Below are 18,038 nucleotides of genomic sequence, written 5' to 3' on the forward strand. Positions count from 1 at the left end.
TGCATAATCGTTAATGCAGACTTTATCCTGTCATTTATAAGGCAAACGTCAAAATCATTGTTTAACAGTGACCTTTCGGTAGACGCTCGCAATCGCACGAGAGAGCGCGCGTTCTCGATAGGAAATCCCATTCCCCGCTTTCATTTACGATTTTTCCACAAGAAGCCGCGGCGCGACTCTTAGATTTAGTGACGAAATGCCCTGTACGTAACACAACAACGGTCACGTTCGGTTACATCCGGATCAAGAAGGGCGGAATTACTCACGCGGCCTACGCTGTAGTTCAACTGTCAGAACTCGCAATAGCGATACACGTCTTGTTCATTATCGGCTAACTTCCAGCACAAAATTATACCTTCCCACACGACTAGAGAAACAAGCAGGATATGTAAGAATAATGAAAATCGTACAGATATTAATAAGTGACTAGACAAAAGTAAGTGAGCGTAAACTACTTGAGATTTACTGGAAGGTTACTTATAACAATGGCAGAAAATATGGTTTGCGAAAAACATTGCATCATGATACCTTTTGGCCTTACATTTTACAAAGTTTATATATTATATTTAATAATTACAATTTTTTGAGATATTATCTTAATTTGCATTTTTATTTTTTAGCTATAATTTCTGATGACAATATTTAATTATATTAATTTTAAAAGTTTAATTTGATATTTAGTTTAAAAAATATTTTTCTTTATAATATCTTTAATTAAATTCTTTTCCGATTTTTATTACATATTTATTATATTACATATTTTCCGCGCGAAGTTTCTTACTTCGTTTATTCGTCGCTCATCGCGATTAACAAGTAGAAAAGAGAAGAAAAATCTAAGCCATGCGATGACGCAACGAGAACTCGGTCGCTCGCTCCATTGTGTCTGAACACCACCTTCTGTTTCTACTTACATACCTACCGGCCTCGCGATCCTTATACTACTGTCAATTATATGTATAGAGTGTCACGGCAGACTCGGCGCATACTACCTTTTATCTATAAATTCTTTGATCGATTTGAAGTCAATCTTTCCGCAGTAAGATTTCTGTCGCAAATTGTCAAATATTTTTAACTTTATCAATTATATATAATTATAATTTTATCGAAGTATAAAATCTACATTATATAAAAAAATATGAAAGAAGATTTTATTATTTTGATTTTTATTATTTTGCATTTCTAAAGTTTAGTTTCCATTAAAAAAAATCTTTTATTTCTAATTTTATTATATTATATAACTTAAAAATTGTAATAATTAAATATGGATAAATTGATACAAAATTTATAGAATTATAATTTAAAAACCATTGATTTTCTATCGACGTTTTTATTGAATTTCAAATTGAATTATTAAAAGAAATTGTAGATTAAAAGTTGTTCAATATGCGTGAGAGATACTCTGTATTTCTGGCACGCATACACGATTGCCACGTGCACGAGGGCCGCCAAAAGGTTACATTCACGATCGGTACACACCCCAGAGATCTGCATAGCCTTCACGAACGCTATTCGCGGATTTAACGCCGATCTTCCACGAACGGCGGAACTTTCACAGCTGAGGCGCGAAGAAGTAAAGATTAAGACAATCACACTTCTACGTTTCGATATTTCCATTTTCTTTGTATCGTAAACCGTGCGCTCTATTCCTGTACGTGGCAAACTCGTTTTTTCATAGCGCTCCGGATAAGAGAATCGCAAGGTTACTCCAATCGTCCCTATCTCTCTGCGAGATCGTAGTACGATCGAAATCGTCTCGAGAGCGAAACGTTGCTCGGTTTCCCCACGCATGAATTTAATATCGCACCTTTCTAAAGCAACGTCCGGCTACAAGCGACAGCAAAGGTTAAACATGCACTTCGCTCACACACCCTCTCAGAACGCGTAACCTTCACGCTACGATTCCAATTCTATCGCTGCTCGTGGTCGGTTTATCGCGAATTACAGAAGGAAATGTCGCGATAAATTCGCTCTATATTCGCTTTTTCTTTTTCCCTCCTTCAATTTATTTGTGAATTGTCACGTGTGGAATCTCGAATCATTTGGATGTTTAATATCGAAAATTTATCGCGAATGCAAAATACTTTCGAAACAAAGTTATCCTATCTAGTTGCATATTCTCTGCATTTGTTTTAAGATCACTTCAATAGATTATTATTATATAGAATATAATTATATAGAATTTCAAAATCGGAAGTTTTTAGCAAATATTTATTAGCAAAAATGTCGAGGGAGATCATTATTTATCGTAACTTTCTTGTGTTATATGTATATATCTTTGTAATTAAATCTGAAATCGAAAGTCTATTAAAATAAATTAAAATACTTGAAATTAAGTAGAGAATGTAGTTTTGTTATCTCTATTTAATCTCGGAAATTTAATTAATGAAAATTTGATTGATTTTTAATCACTTCTAATTTGAAAATTGATTATTTCGATAATTTTGCTATGAAAAAATTGACTCCAAAATTTGGCCAAAGCATGCAAATTAAAAAACGAAACTTTCGAAATTTTGAAAAGAGATGAATTTTTGATTATCTTTACATCTAATTATGCGCACATAAAAGCAAACGATTACGTGAATAAAGTTCAAAACTTATTAACTGGATTTTATACATAATAAAATAAAATATATGATATGTATATCGCTCGTTTTAAATTTTAAAGAATTCTTCAGAGCATTTTTTGATTGCTTCAACTACATAATAGTAAAGTTAATATACATAATTAAGTGGATATATTTATATATTTGTACATATACAATTACAATAGATAAAGCATCTCCATCTCTCTTTAGATTAGGAAGAAAATATAATGTGATAAAATGTATTATGCAAATTTTGAAACGATCGCGTAAAAAACGCTATCACATAGCCTTATCGGTTACGCATGACTTTTAGCAACTCTCTAATCGTAACACGCAAAATAGCAAAGGTCGCATTGCGTTGCTGCATACTTTTGCGACTTTATATATATATATATATATATATATACAAAATATATATAGCCTTCACGGCCGACAGTGCATGATTATTGCGGTCTGCATTTCGCGGATTTAAAATGCACGTCATTAACCACCAACTCAACTTTTTAAATCGTATCGATACCCAGCGTGTACTGCTTGTGCGATTGTATATCAAGAATACCTAATTAAATAATTGCATAACCGCTTGTGAAATTACTTTCCGATCAAATTAGCCTCTCTGTGTATATCGCAATGCGACTTTCTATCGTAGACTATAACGGTGCTTCGCGACGTAACCGTATAGCGAGAAATAAAAAACACTTGTAAAATATAATATCAGATAAATTAAGTGAAAACTATATTATATTTATATATAGATTATTATTATTATTATTTATTGCTTCAACTATATATTATTACATCGTTATCTTTATTATTACTATATTTTATAGCAAGAGAAATTTATGACTTCATGATAAGCCGACAGTGTAATTGAATGATCTCATGCTCTTTGACAAAATGTTTGAGAAACGCGGTAGTTATAAAATTCTAATCACATAATAAATGTCCTATTCTCGCGAGCGTTTCCTTACGGAATTTCGTACATCGCGTTGATCAGAAGGTTACGTACAATTAATATGCATATCTCGCAAACGACCGAACTTTGCTTCCTGTATCGAGAAAGAAATTCTCTATTTTACAAAAAAAGGACTTCCTTCGCGAGGACTTCCTGCGCGAGCATACGATTAATTTGTCCGACCCTCCAATTAACGTTAACGCGAATCTCATTACTTTCCCTGTCGTTTTCCACTCGAGTGAGTCCGTGCAAGGGTTTAAGATGGGGTTAAAGATGTACGTACATCCTTAACCAGGATTCGTTGAGAGAAATAATCGATACCGCGGATATTATCCCAGGTGGTGCGCTTTTGCTTTCTGATATTTTCATCTCTCTTACGTATACGCGGAGAGGATCGTGGGATCGTGAAACGAGAATGCCAGGGAGGTCGAGCTGTCTTTAGTAATCCTCAGAGACCTGATCGTGAGTGGGTGTTCCCAGCTGATCTGCGGGGTGCAGAGAGTCGGGGCGTTCACCGTTGCATATGACTAAACTGGAAGTACTCTCGTGAACGGTTGTTCCTCTCTCTTTCTCTCTCTCTCTCATTCTCTCGCCGTTTGCACGAGATCGCACAGTTTTATGATTAAAAGTTGACAGAAATTAATTTAATTCACTTTAGTGATAATATAATGCGATATTGCTGAAATTACTTCGCAAATGATAGATATGAATTTTGAATAAATTAAAAATCACATTAACAATAAAATAAGATACATATCTTTATATTCGGTTTAAGTAATGCAAAGTATGACTGTAAAAATAAAAATTTCAGAAGTTCTGTGGACTGCTAATCGAAAGGAAAAATAAAGCAACAAACGTTTTATTTTATACATATTTACTTTGTAAAATTTAATTACGCGAAGTTTTTTATATACATTCATACTTGCAAGTAAAATTTTCCCTTCTGTTTTCTTCTTTTCTTCTCGCGCGTTTTTCTCATAAATCTTAGCGATTAGTCACACCGAAAGGGCAAACGGAACGGGGAATCCTATCCCACGGAATCCTCTCTGTCGGTGAGCGTGGATGCATTCGATTATTCGCACCTTCTCTGCTTTCATGTAACGGTGCATTAATTAGTCTATCGCGGATAATCAGCGTTATGTATTGTGCCGGTTAGAGATGTAAACTTTGGCATTTTGAAGTGCTTTTTGCGTTGCGAATTGCGCGGGACAAGGCGAGGTTCGCTCTCACGTTCGCTCTCGTCGCACGTCTGACAAAAGCAAACATCATACTTCATCGCGATAATACCGTTTGCCTGTAGCAATATCTCGTCGTTATAGATTCTCATAGTTGTGAGAACCGACTCGGCACGCGACGGATCTGCGAATGACCTAGACCTATCGTATCGAATCGATTTTCTAAACGAGAGGTGAAACTGAGATATTGCATTATGTAATCTTCATCGATTGTCGATTATTATAATGTCAGAAATCACAAAAGGCTTAAGAGATTTTAATGCTAGAGCCAGCAATATTGTAGATTTCAACGCCGGAAACTTCAATGCTGCTGGTCTTAACATCTCATCACTGTCCAGAGATTTCAATGCCAGTGATTTCAACGTCGGAGCCTGCGATTTTTAATGCTAGAGACAATAACTCTTTGAAGTTTTATGTACGATACAAAGACTATTTAATTTTTAATAATTTAATTTCTTATGCATTGTGATATCGCAGGATATATTTTAATTCAATGTGCAATGAAGATATTTGAAAAATTGAGAAGATGATAGAGATGAAGGAAAGGAGAAAGGGAGAGAGATAAATTATTAATTGTATTTATATTTATTCTCTTTCTCTCTCTTTCTCTCAGTCTCTCCTCTATCTAAATTATTTTATATCAGAATAAAATTTTCTTGCATAATTGCACATTTTGTATATTCACAAGATTAATAATAATCTCAACAAAATAATCTCGTATTCTATTATTAGAAACAATGCAGCAAGAAATAAACTCATAGAAGCCGCTAAATCTTATTAAAATGACTTGTCGTTTGCTTGCTTTGTTGCCATCAAATCTATTGTACAGCTTACAATTAGACTGATCGTAATTAGACATGAAGTCCTTCAATCGCATCCGTACACGTTTATGCCTTTCGGTTTTCCTCAGGAAATTGAAGTCTTATTATTATATCGCGACCTCGTATGCGCCGAACGCGACGAGCTTAGCGATCGTGAAGATATCGAAGCCGCGGTTCATCCAACCGCGTCAGCGTGTCCGAGAGTCCCGTAAATTCTCTCTCTTTCACCGGCCAGATATCTTTTCACTTCTTAAGGCCATCGGCAGCAGGCACTCTTACGCGCTTACATTCGCACTTTGCAATCGATGGAGAGGCGTCAACATTATTAATTCGCAAAGATTTCCGCGCGATTTCGTTGCTCTTTGCCCTCTACGCGTGAAATGTACCCAATTTAAATAGGAATATTTATTCAACTAAATATAAATATTTTGTGCGAGTTGCTGATATGGCTATATAATAATTTTGCAAAAAGGATTAATATTTTTTCTCTGGTCGTTATATCAATATTCGATATAATGATTATAAAAAAAATATTGACATTTTTAATATAACGATATATCTGATATTTCTCTGATTGATACACTATTATATTAAACATTTCCATTCATGATTGTTCTACAAAAGGAGATTTTGCAATCTCCTACCGAACTGGAAAATCATTTTCACGAATGCTGATGTAATCTCGACGAGGTCAAGCAGATCGAGTTGCATGGGTTTGCGTATCAAAATCTGTTAACGCGTACTTCTCGAGGATCGCTTAAGTATCTCGGGGACGTGAGAGATAAAAATCACACAAGGGATTGAGCAAGTAGACATTGAATGCGTCCCGGATAGCGTCAGGATGTTCTGCAAATCTTGACGCCATACATTGCGTGTGAAAGAGTTTTACAATGAAAAGATATCCTTATATAAATTACTAGTTGTACTCGATAAAAAAAATTCGTAAATTAAATATTCTCGAATGAATTACAATAATTAATTACTTTTAGGCAAATAATTAAAAATCAGTGCATATCTATATACAAATATTATTTCTCCTTATTTTATATAATATGTATAAAAAAATATTTATCCTACGATAAAATAGTTTTGACGTCTGAAAAGATTTGACGATTTTGAAAAGAAACAATTCTTATATTAAAAATATAACTTGAATGATTTGTATTTTTGCTGAATAATAAATATGTGTAGGATGTCGGAAGAATACGAAATTTGACATATATCGATCTTTATAAATATTATATAAATAATATATTATATTGTAAAAATATATTATTGCATATATATATACATACACACACAAAACGTACCACAGAAATTATCTAAAGAATCTCGTATTAATCATTGCGAATTTCATTAAAAAAGATTAAGATGAGTTCTATAATTTCAACCTCGAAACAGAGCATATTGACTTCTGCAAATATTGCGAAGAGCCTCGATGACCTTTCATGGCCGAGAGAAAACAGACTATTACGTGGAGATCGTTGCATCTCCACGTATACAACGATAATGCGTAATGCATGACGCAATATGATGTCATGTGTGGTCGGCAGATTGAAATTTTATTCTTGGAATAATCTGATGACATGCAAAATATTGCACGTTATCCCATCGTAATTAATGTTATTAACGACTTAAAATGAGATAAATTATCATCCGTTGCGACAGGTAGTTAGCTTTGAAAATGTACGATATAAATAGTAAACAAATACATATAAGATATGAAAAAAGAATTTGTATTTGCGAGATATTTGTCGAACAAAAGAAGTCTAGAACGATACTCTATTAATAATTAAGCAGATAAAAAATTAATTATTTACGGAAACAACAATATCTTTTATATGTATCCAATGTAATCTACCTATAATATTATATTCTTCTTTTGTGAGAAAGTATACACATTTAGAACAACTATCTTATCTCTCGCAAACATATGATTAATCCTATATTCGCGGTTGCCGGAACATAGCATCAAGCGCGAAAAAAATGGAAATTTGAATGGGTTACGATTGCGGTTACAATGTTCTACTTAAAGCAGAAATCGGTTTTCGAAAGAAGTCACGCGAAGAAAGTTTAAAACCGTTAACCAGGAACTGTCATTATATCAAAAGACTCAGTTGACTTCCGAGACCGTAGGCGTTAAAAAATTTACGAAATTGACAGGCTTGTTGGGAATAAATTTCCTCATTATGCGTGTAGCGCCTTCTCGTTTAATTCCTGAATTAACGAGCTCTTCGTAATATTGATTCTTATATCGGACGAATCTTCTCAACACGATTTTCGATGAATATTTTTTTGATTACTAAATACTCGATCTTTCCGTTATTTCAAGGTTCTTCAATATTTAAAGGAGACTAAAATGCGCACAATGAAATGCTGTTATTTTAGAATTTAATGGACCATTAAAAAATAAAAATATTTTTGTTTTAATTTATTAAAGCATAAACTTCGCGCGAAAAGTATAATAAAATACGTAAAGATCAATGAAATGCTGTTATTTTAGAATTGTGCATTTCATTGATCCTTACGTATTTTATTATACTTTTCGCGCGAAGTTTATGCTTTAATAAATTAAAACAAAAATAGTTTTATTTTTTAACGGTCCATTATTTTAATTACTCTAATACTAATATTCGCTATCGTTACCATCATATCGTGAATATTTTACAGATCTAATTTTTTTACGAATTCTCGGAGGCACGCTGCCGATTTTTAGAATCGACATAGGGATGCATAATTAGCATAGCAATCTCATTAATCGTACTCGCGGGAAAGGAAAGACGAGAATTGTAACGCTGCCTATATTTACATAGAAAATTTTAAAGCCTGCAATAGTTGACTTGATTCTGACAAACGTGGAGACAAATATGCGAGACCAAGAAGGGCAGAAACCAGTCAGAAAGAGATACTCGACCCAATTAACAATGACTTTCGCTGCTTATTATGCAAGCGCCGCTTTATTCGCTCTTTTCAAGGTCCGAATTATACACCTCGAAAGTTATTTCGCCAGAACCGACAAAAAATACTCGAACTGACAACCTTTGGATTCTAATTGCCTACTTGTACCCGTATATAATGGGGCGCGTGATCGGAGCTCCAATTGACGCAAATCTCCTTTACAATCACGTGCCCCGCCCGGCAAGAAAAGCGCGATCAAGTCGATTCTCGTCGCCCCGAAGAATAAAACCGCTGTGTGCGTATGATGGAGATGAAAACGAGTAACAATGAGATCGCATAATTTCACGGAAATGCGATAACGAATGCTTTTCGAGCCATAAATGTAGTTATTGACTATCATGCATCAATGCGTCGCGAATAACGCGGAATTTTGTGCCTCGAAGCTCTTTAAAGCGTCTCATAAGTTCTCCATCGCGTGGAGTCCCTTCATTTATCTCGTTTCGCGTGATACTAAACATGTGTATCGCTACTGTTAATGGGGATCATGTCTGACCGTTCTAATCGTTTATTTACCACAGATCGATGAATCACTTTTTGCCCGCGCTACCTGCCGACCCAGACCATAATTGAACTGATGGCTATATAATAAGAGAGAGAGAGATATATAGAATATTACATGCTACAGATAATGATACTTGCTTGCTCCGTGCAAAATCTTTTTATGCGCGCAACTAGATTTTCTTTTTTAAATAACTAATTGTAAGTAAGTAAATAGAATGGAAACACACACACATCGAGTGTAACGAGATTGAAAGATCAACATGTGTACAGTGTTTTACTGGTATGCTGATAAAGAAGTTTAAGAAGTTTAAGTAGATTTAGAAAAGAAATAAAAACAGCAGTTATTTTAATTTCTATGTGTCAGGAATTTAATCATATTAAAATTATTTTAAAATTTAATGGTATTAAGTAAGTACTGTTTCTTATTAAACAAGCAACAGAATATGGCTTTCTTACTTCGATTCGAAGCAGTCGCAATTCGCAAAAGTTTCTTTCTTTCTCTCTCTAATAATAATAATAATTTTTTTAAATATAATTATGAGTTATCATCTCGTCACTCCTGTCGTCAGGTACGTAATGATTTATCAATCTACGGAATAGGGTGCAGATATGTATATCGAGCGGTCACCTATACAATACGGAACGCCTTAAACTGTATAAACTGTCCGATATTATGCAAGCGGTGCTCCAGTTTCAGAGCACCGCTTCGGTATTCCAGCTCACTTTCACTCATTCACTTGGCTGACTCTTTTATCCTGTGCCAGGAGTCTCCCTCTCCTTCTCGCTCTATATCTATTTTTCTCCCTCTCTCTTTCTCTCTTTTGTATTTTCCTTCTCTCTCCGTTCGCATGACTTTCACTTCTCTCAGCTTCGCGAGTCCTTCCTTCCTCACGTCTCGTTCTGTCGTCGTGCGAGCCTTAGGAAAAGCCGCGGCGCTCTCCGCATGATTTGTGGAGAACACCGTGTATATATTTGTTTATACCGTATCTCATATCATTGGCCGTGCGTGCAAATCGCGTTACGAGATAGCAATTTTACAGCACTCGTGCGTTTTAGAAGGAGAGCGTGCGTTTCAGAACGATTTCCTGGTAGCGCCGCTTCGGTTCCGGTCCCGGATCACTCTAACAAGTGTCAAGTTGCGTAAAGTTGCACGACGAATTTTAGACATTGATAAATTACATCTTGTCTGAGATATCACATTGAAGGATCGCCGCGGCGAAAATAATCGATCGTGTGCAGAATTTTTGCAAGGTTTTTTTTTTCCTCAATTATTACGCGATTGCGATTATATAGAATTGCGCGATTATATATCGCCTTTTACGTTTATTGAATAAATTGTTCAAACAAATAATACTTCATGTATATAATATCGCTTGTGTAAAAAAATTCTTACGAAAGACGTTTAGCTATTTAGTGAAACGATTGCCTGCTATTTCTTTAGCACGAAGTTGCAATGTAAGTTGCGTCTGCAATTCCGTTTAATGGTGCAACGTTCTCGTCTATATTCTGCCCGCACCTTTTCGTGTGAAAATTATTTAAAGTCTCTCTCTTATACAAAAAGTGCGCCGCCTAAAACCGCATTTTCTTATAAAACAACTAAACATTAAACGAACGTTTTGCAATTTTTCATTATAATGAGTCGACATTCCTCGTTTATTTTACATTATCAAGTAACGAGCTGATTACCTTCACAACATTGCTTTCAGCTCGATATCGAAAAGATGCGCTAAGGGAGAGAGGGAGAGGTTTGGAGGAAATGAATTAAACATAAAATTGGCAAAAGATATTGTTAAATATGCAAGATAAAAAATAAAAAAGATATATCTCGATATATTCATATTATATATTTGAAAATTTATAAAAATAATTATATACTTCTTCATCTTTAACCAGTACAAAAGTTTGTGATGCTGAGCTTATAGATATTCATTGATTTATAATTGATTACAGACATGATTGTAAATATAATCAATACTATGCGTGTCGTCTCGCATAATCAATAATCGATACAATTTGATGTATATAATCAGAAAGAAAGAGGAGAGGGTGTAAATTTAATAATCAGTGCACTGGTTTCACAATGCATTAGATGTTCGTTCGTTGTTTGTTCACTCAATGTATACTTACTTTTATGTATACGCCTTTAGCAGCCGTATAAAGATCGCAACGCATTTTTAATCAATTTAACAATCGCGCCATTAAAAAATTTTTAGACTAATATGCCCGTCCATGCCAGGCGTTTTAGTTGACATTTAATCCTTTCAATCCTTTGTCGGATGCAACATTCATTTATCGCGGTGCATTATTCGCGTCAAGCACCTTTGTACATACAACGTATTATTTGCAGATGATGCAGATGATGTTCTAGTGTGATGTACTAGAATGTTGTCAGCCTTAGAGATACTCGCTTGCATTACATTTCGCAGATAATTCCATGTCAAATGTCAACTGCGCGATGGAAAATTGCTGTGTATATGTGATTTTATATGAAACATAGATTTGAATATACATATAGCTCAAAGAAAAGAGAAAATTAAAAGAAAAAATTTATCAAATTCTACACTCTGCGTAAATTAATATAAATATAAACTCAATACTTGCAATATTTTTAATTTAATGATATTTATTTAATATTATAGAGATTTTTGAAATTGACAAATATACAGGAATATTCATATTACGGAACATTATTTAAAGAATAAATATCTAAAAATATCCACGCAATCTTTACTGCATTTCTCGCAACAAAACAATTCTGCATTGGGTGAATAAACAGCGATTGGAAACGAGATTTTTGTATCACTTCACGACGACCTTGTGGGCGAGATTGTCAAGGTAATGTGTAAAAGATTTCGAGATCAAACGCCGCGCGTTGACGATCGAAAGAGAGAAAGAGAGAGAGGAAGAACGGGATGTTGAAATTGATCATACTGACGTCAATTATCGCGTATGCGTCCTTCTACATCCGGTACGGTCGAGGACGTTCAAATCTGCCTCTTTCTTTCGATCCGACATTTCCCAGCGACCTTCGCGACCGAATAACTTCGGTCAATCGATACTTTCAATGTCGTCAGGAAGACAGTGTCAAAGCGCCTAATTATGCGGATGCACATATTATAATTATGCATATATCGCACGCGCGTGTTGTTTCCGTCATTTACCTATTTCACTTAAAAGCACTTGCATTCGAGATGGCTCGTGTTTGTAGATTAAAGTTTTGATAAACGGACTTGGCGCAAACTTTCTCGCGAGAAGAAATAAATTTCCCTCTACAGAGAGTCGAGTGTAAAAACGCACAGCTGTCTCATTCTTCAAGTTTTCATATAAAAGTCGTAGACGCGTTTGCTCACGCTGTATATCCGCGTAAAACTCGTCGTCATTATATTATATCTACCTATCGGGTATCATGAATTAACAGGGTAATTAATTTTCTCGTATCCTGCATGTTCATTCCGGTTACGCGCGCGTGCTTAATTATACTCGCATTCTTTGAAAATCAATCTCGGCATTCACGATCTCTCCTTCTCAGAGCGAGAGATTGAGAGTTCTCTTTCCCCATTTCCCATTCTAGTTACCTAATTTTAATCGCCGTTACGATACCACGCTCGCATATATATTATTACTATCGTATCGGGCGAATCCTTTATTGCTCGTCGTTAGACACTTGTATATCGCGCTCGACAGTAATTACATAATCCGATTTCGTTGTATTCCACGTATGGGAAGCAGAGGAGCATTCAAAACACGTTGATAGACATGGCTGGGCACCCACGCGTGTAGCCCAACATTTAAATGTGCGTAATCCACGTTCGCGTTGAGCGCAAATCAGATTTCTCGAAAGAACGAAATCGTCGACCATAACGATAATTGCATTCTTACAGAGAAAAAAATGTCAAAATCCACATATCAATTTGTCTCTTTGACTGCAAAATTAAAATAAAAATTTACATTCATATACATATACAATATAATATAGTGAAAACTGTTTTCTATCAAATTATGTCGTAGTTTGATAATATTGTTTCAAATCTCTGAGTAAATGGCTCTTATTAAAAATTAAGGTCTGAAAAATTAATATTTAAAATCGACTTCCTCACCAAAACTAAAGAAATATAGAAATGTAACAGATTAAAAAATTTACGTGTAAATTAGCTTACGTCAACTCTGTTAAAATGCAACATTCGATCATTGAGAAATAGAATGGCATATCAATTTAGGAGATTCATGTGTCGGTTTTGGTATCTTATTCTTCTGTTTATATTGCACAACAAAAATCTATTGTTCCTATTCACGTCCCATCGAGATATCGAAAAACGCGGATACACATGCCCATCTTCTATATATATAGCGTTGCTTCACCTCTGCTTTCGTAATTTCATCTTTCAATCTTCAGTTTTGTTGTATTTATTTTCGTTTTGTCAATTTACATTTCGCCGACCGAAAGGTCGACTAAGACTCTCCCGGGAGCGTCAATATATCGATCGCTCGAAAATGATCGCACGCTCTCATTAAATCGCAATTACGTCGGCTTCCAGAAGCGCTTATTAATCAGCCGGCTCTATAATCAGAAGGGAAAACTTTGTCGAGAAAGAGAGAAGAGAGACTTCCTCTTGCGAGAGAGGTCTTGATTGCGAAGTCTGAGGAATGCGAGAGATGAGCGGTGTTTTTCTCGTGCGTGTCTCCTACATTGCGTGTACGCGCGTTCGGCAAATTAAATGCCTCGGCATTGTTGCGGCTTTTCCACGCGCGACGCACGCTTACGCATTTTCTGCCTCACTCGATCTTTCAGATTTTCGTAAGAGATCTTTGTAAAAGCGTTTCTCTCTTTCTCGCAAGTAGTGCGTTTGCGTAAACACGCACGTTATTCGACCGCAGTGCGAGCGCAAGGTCGACCAAAAATCCGGTTACTTTTCCATTGCACAATTCGCCACCGCTGCATTTATCTCATTCGTATTTCAACGCGCGAATGAGCGACATGAGGTACTCGATGATATATGACAGGCAATCATGTGTACGAGGCTGAAAATGTTTACGACAGTTCAGCTCGTAAGTCTACGTAGACTCGACGTCGAGGAATAGATATTGCATCAGTCATAATTTACCACCGTTTTGATAGACTTGTACTTATAATTAATAAATTTGTATCTACAACTGAGTTCTTAGATAAAATTATTGGCTCGTACGTAATGCAGAGTTATTTATCTCTTATTGTTGGATGTGCAATTACGAGTCAAATGAAGGAAGAATGTTAAATATCGTTTGCTTTTGAAAAAGTATATTTGCTTATGATAATTAATGTCTTACAATTTTCAACTGCATGTCAATGTGTTGTTGGTCTAAAGAAAAGAAAGATGAATTTTTGCAAATTGTGAAATGGAAAAATAACTTTGAAAAATCTATTTTAATAATATTATTTAATAAATATTATATATCGTCACATGAAAGAGAAAAATAATCTTTCACGAAATAATTATTAAAATTTGACTATTAATGGATTTTATTAAAAATCTTTTATATTTTAAACTTTATGTAGAATTATAGGGGTTTATTGTACAAGATAATCTGATAAGGAACAACGAGATAATCTTTGTCAGTACAATTGTTGTCGATTTTATATCTCTATTAATCCGTTCTATTCCTACGATTTTCTTTGTTCTATCATTTCGCAACGTGGGTTGCATAAAAAATATATTTCGCAATATAGAGATCTAGGACCGGATAGTTTATGCAGGAAATCATATGAGCTCCGATAGGATCAAACGCATGTCCGATTTAAAGTATGTATTTGTGTAATCGAATAGAAAGCCACGAGAGACTCAAGACACAAATTTTGATCCGACGATAATTTAATTATATTTCGGAGGAAAAAAAAGCGAGATTTTATACTAGTCTGTTACATAATAATACTAACTCTGTTATATAATAATATTGACTAATGACATTAAATCTCGAAGGATTAAATCATTCAGAGACATTTTGTCAGAGATGTCTTAAATTTTAGACTAAAATATTCTTTACTTTGTGTTTCAGGCTGCCAACGGAATACTCCGAGAAGTGCAAGAGCTAGCAGAAATGAAGCAGCCCTGGAATTCGAGTGCCCTGAAGAGTTTGGATACTACCCTCATCCGCGCGATTGCACGCATTATTATGTATGCGTTTTCGGTGGCGCCTTGCTGGAATCTTGCACGGGAGGCCTTATGTACAGGTACGAAATAAAAAAATTAAGATTCTTTAAATAAATAAAGCGACAACGTTACATTTAAATTGGAAAATATTTTTTAGAAGTATAATATTTAACGTGGAGAGATTGAATTTCTCTCTCGCTGTTATTATATTCTTAATCTTGAAAATAATCGTGGAAAATTACGATTCTAAAAAGAATATTGCTTTGATATTTCATTCCAAAAAATTACTGTTTTAAAATTAACATTTATCATCGAGATATTAAAAAAATGTTGTCTAAGCATTTATTCTATCAATACGATTCACGTTGTACGTGACGAAATGTATATTTTAAATCTTATTATTATAGAGTTTAATCGTAAAATCGTGTTTATGTTAAATCAATATTATGTACGCGAGATTATATCAGAGAATTGTTTTGTCATTGTCAAAACAATTCGTAATTTGATTTATAAAATCGCGGTGAATACGTAACGATTTCAACGATCCAGCTCGTGCAGGTTCTCAGATTACATACAAGATAATAGAAGATGAAAGGAATTCTTCTGCTCGTTACGGAGTTTCTGCCAAGCGCAGGCATATAATTGCGCGAGGTTGACGACCGCGTTTAGACGACTATCGCGTTGAAGCGGCAGATCCCCATTCTCGGGGAGAAAAAAAACGTGGAAACGAATCCGCTCTTGTGAACTGATCGACTAATATGGCCACGAATTAGCGAACTCTGGTGAAATTAAGCTTAAATCGGTCGAATCGAGAGTATCCACGCACTGTTGAGCAGCAATAGACACTGACAGCCGGATGCGCCGACCCGTCCCGCGCTCCCAGAGCTGCATTACGTTGATTCGTGAGAGATTTCCGCGACGCGCGAACCAAGTCGCGCTTTCCCGCGAACTCGCGATCGCGAGGACTCGAAAATCTGCAAAAATATTCCTCGAGATATTTCTTTCAAAAATACCTTGTAAGATAATTTGGAGACATCTCTCGATACGTGGGAGATTCGTTCTTATAATTTAGCAACGTTGTGAAAGCTGAGATCTCTCAAAACCAACTATCGTGAGGAGTGTTTCTATTATAATGATGTGAATAAGCAAAATTAGATGTAATGTTGTAGTAGAGAATTTAAAAAGTAGTCCTATGAAAATTGTGTGACAAATTTCATATATGTGGGAGAATTAAATTTTTAAAGAATACTGCATTTTATTTTAGCTTTATATACAGAATGTCCGAATTTCTCACATGAATGTTCAGATCTCTCTTATGTAAGAAAAGAGCAATTTATCTTTACGAGTATCAAGCACATTTATTTTTTATTTATATTTTACGATCTCTTGAGATTCTTTTATATTTATATAACATAAAGAATTTTAAAAGTATTTTACTTCAAATTTTGAAACACTCTAACGAATACTTAAAATGTTAATTAATTAAATAAAAATAATTACTTTTTACGTTATTATATAATTTTAAAAGAGATGTTCCTAAATTATCTTATTCTGCAATGAGTTTGAGTACATGATAGAGCAATTGACCGCGTGCTTAAAAGTAACAACTCCTCGCGGACATTTAAGATCCGTCTTGATTGAGCGGCGTGCTGATACGATCCTGGATTACTTTCAATCTGCCGTCTGGATTTGCACGGTAAAAGGGGATCATGTGTATGTATGTGTGTGCACGCATATAACTCCGGTGAAAAAAAATCGATCAGCCAAACCAGCCACACCTCGTCCTGATACGTGCGAGTGACAAGCTGCTGGTCGATATAACCCAAGGTGCTTAATGGTAACGCGATATCCAAGTACGGCTAAGATCGTGACAGCGGTTTTACAGGAGCGACGCCGAATACGGCTTTCGATGATAAACGTGTTCGTGTCCGGAATTTGCGGGAAACGATTCTGGCGTCTATGATGTCGAGTCTTGCATAAATCCGTCTGACCGTTCGGACATTTTACCACTTAATTAAACGATCGTCGTCCAACGAAGAGCTTAGCAAGGAATTAACGATTGAAAGTTAGTTCTTTTTGGAAACATATCGCGCGATATAATCAATAATGCTTACACATCATCTTGAATGTCTCCCAAGAATATATCTCTCTCGTTATCTTCCGATTATAAACCGGAAGCGTTTCACGCGCTCATCGTGCATTTATTCACGGTGAGTTTTTAATCGACGCGACAGGTAATGGAAAAAAATGCCGATGTAATAAGGTAATTCGCATAATCGAGGAAAAGGTGTCAAGTTGTATAAAGAATCGTGACGCCGCAAAGCATTAGCGAAATTGGAAATAACACGTCGCGCAAATGTAATTTTAATGACACGACAAGCGCGAGAAGTCGCGTGAAATCGCTGGTAAGGCGTGCTCACAAGTAATCAATATTAAAAAATAAAAAAGAAATAAATAAAAATAAAAAAATCTGTTTGCTTCTTCTTCCAGTCACGACCTGCAAACATGCGATTGGCCGCGAAATGTAGGCTGCCCGGAAGGAGACTCGTCCAACAAGGAGGCCGAAGATCCCCTATTGGAAAGGTGAGTTTTACGCGATCACATCTCTCGATATTTTATGTCGGAATGTACCTTAGAAAGTACTTCCAACAACTGTAAACCATAATTTTCAAACTGCGCATCAATGATTCGAGCCTGCATCTCGATCATCATCGAGTATCGGGTCTGCATTAATAAGTTTGCATTTTTTTTTTTAATTTTAAAATTGACCTCAGTATCTCGGCAATACTTACGCTATTATGAGCGCGTAAGAAATATGGGACCATTGTGCATTTGCGTACAAGAACGACATAGTAGTT

The 18,038-nt window shown here is 35.4% G+C and overlaps 1 protein-coding gene across 2 annotated transcripts in view; it reads left to right on the forward strand.

Annotated features, from left to right (window-relative positions):
* Cda5 (Chitin deacetylase-like 5) overlaps positions 1-18,038 on the forward strand; it is a 59,536-nt gene that overhangs the window by 27,769 nt on the left and 13,729 nt on the right. For both annotated transcript variants that reach the window (XM_083051123.1, XM_083051122.1), the window contains exons 2-3: positions 15,086-15,260; positions 17,671-17,763. In XM_083051123.1, the coding sequence (XP_082907249.1) occupies positions 15,086-15,260; positions 17,671-17,763 (268 nt within the window). The remainder of the gene's footprint in view (positions 1-15,085; positions 15,261-17,670; positions 17,764-18,038) is intronic.

The sequence above is a fragment of the Prenolepis imparis genome, unplaced genomic scaffold (genome assembly GCF_030444845.1).
Source record: "Prenolepis imparis isolate NDT839.2.m4 unplaced genomic scaffold, iyPreImpa1.0 SCAF_12, whole genome shotgun sequence".
Taxonomy (NCBI): Eukaryota; Metazoa; Arthropoda; class Insecta; order Hymenoptera; family Formicidae; genus Prenolepis; species Prenolepis imparis.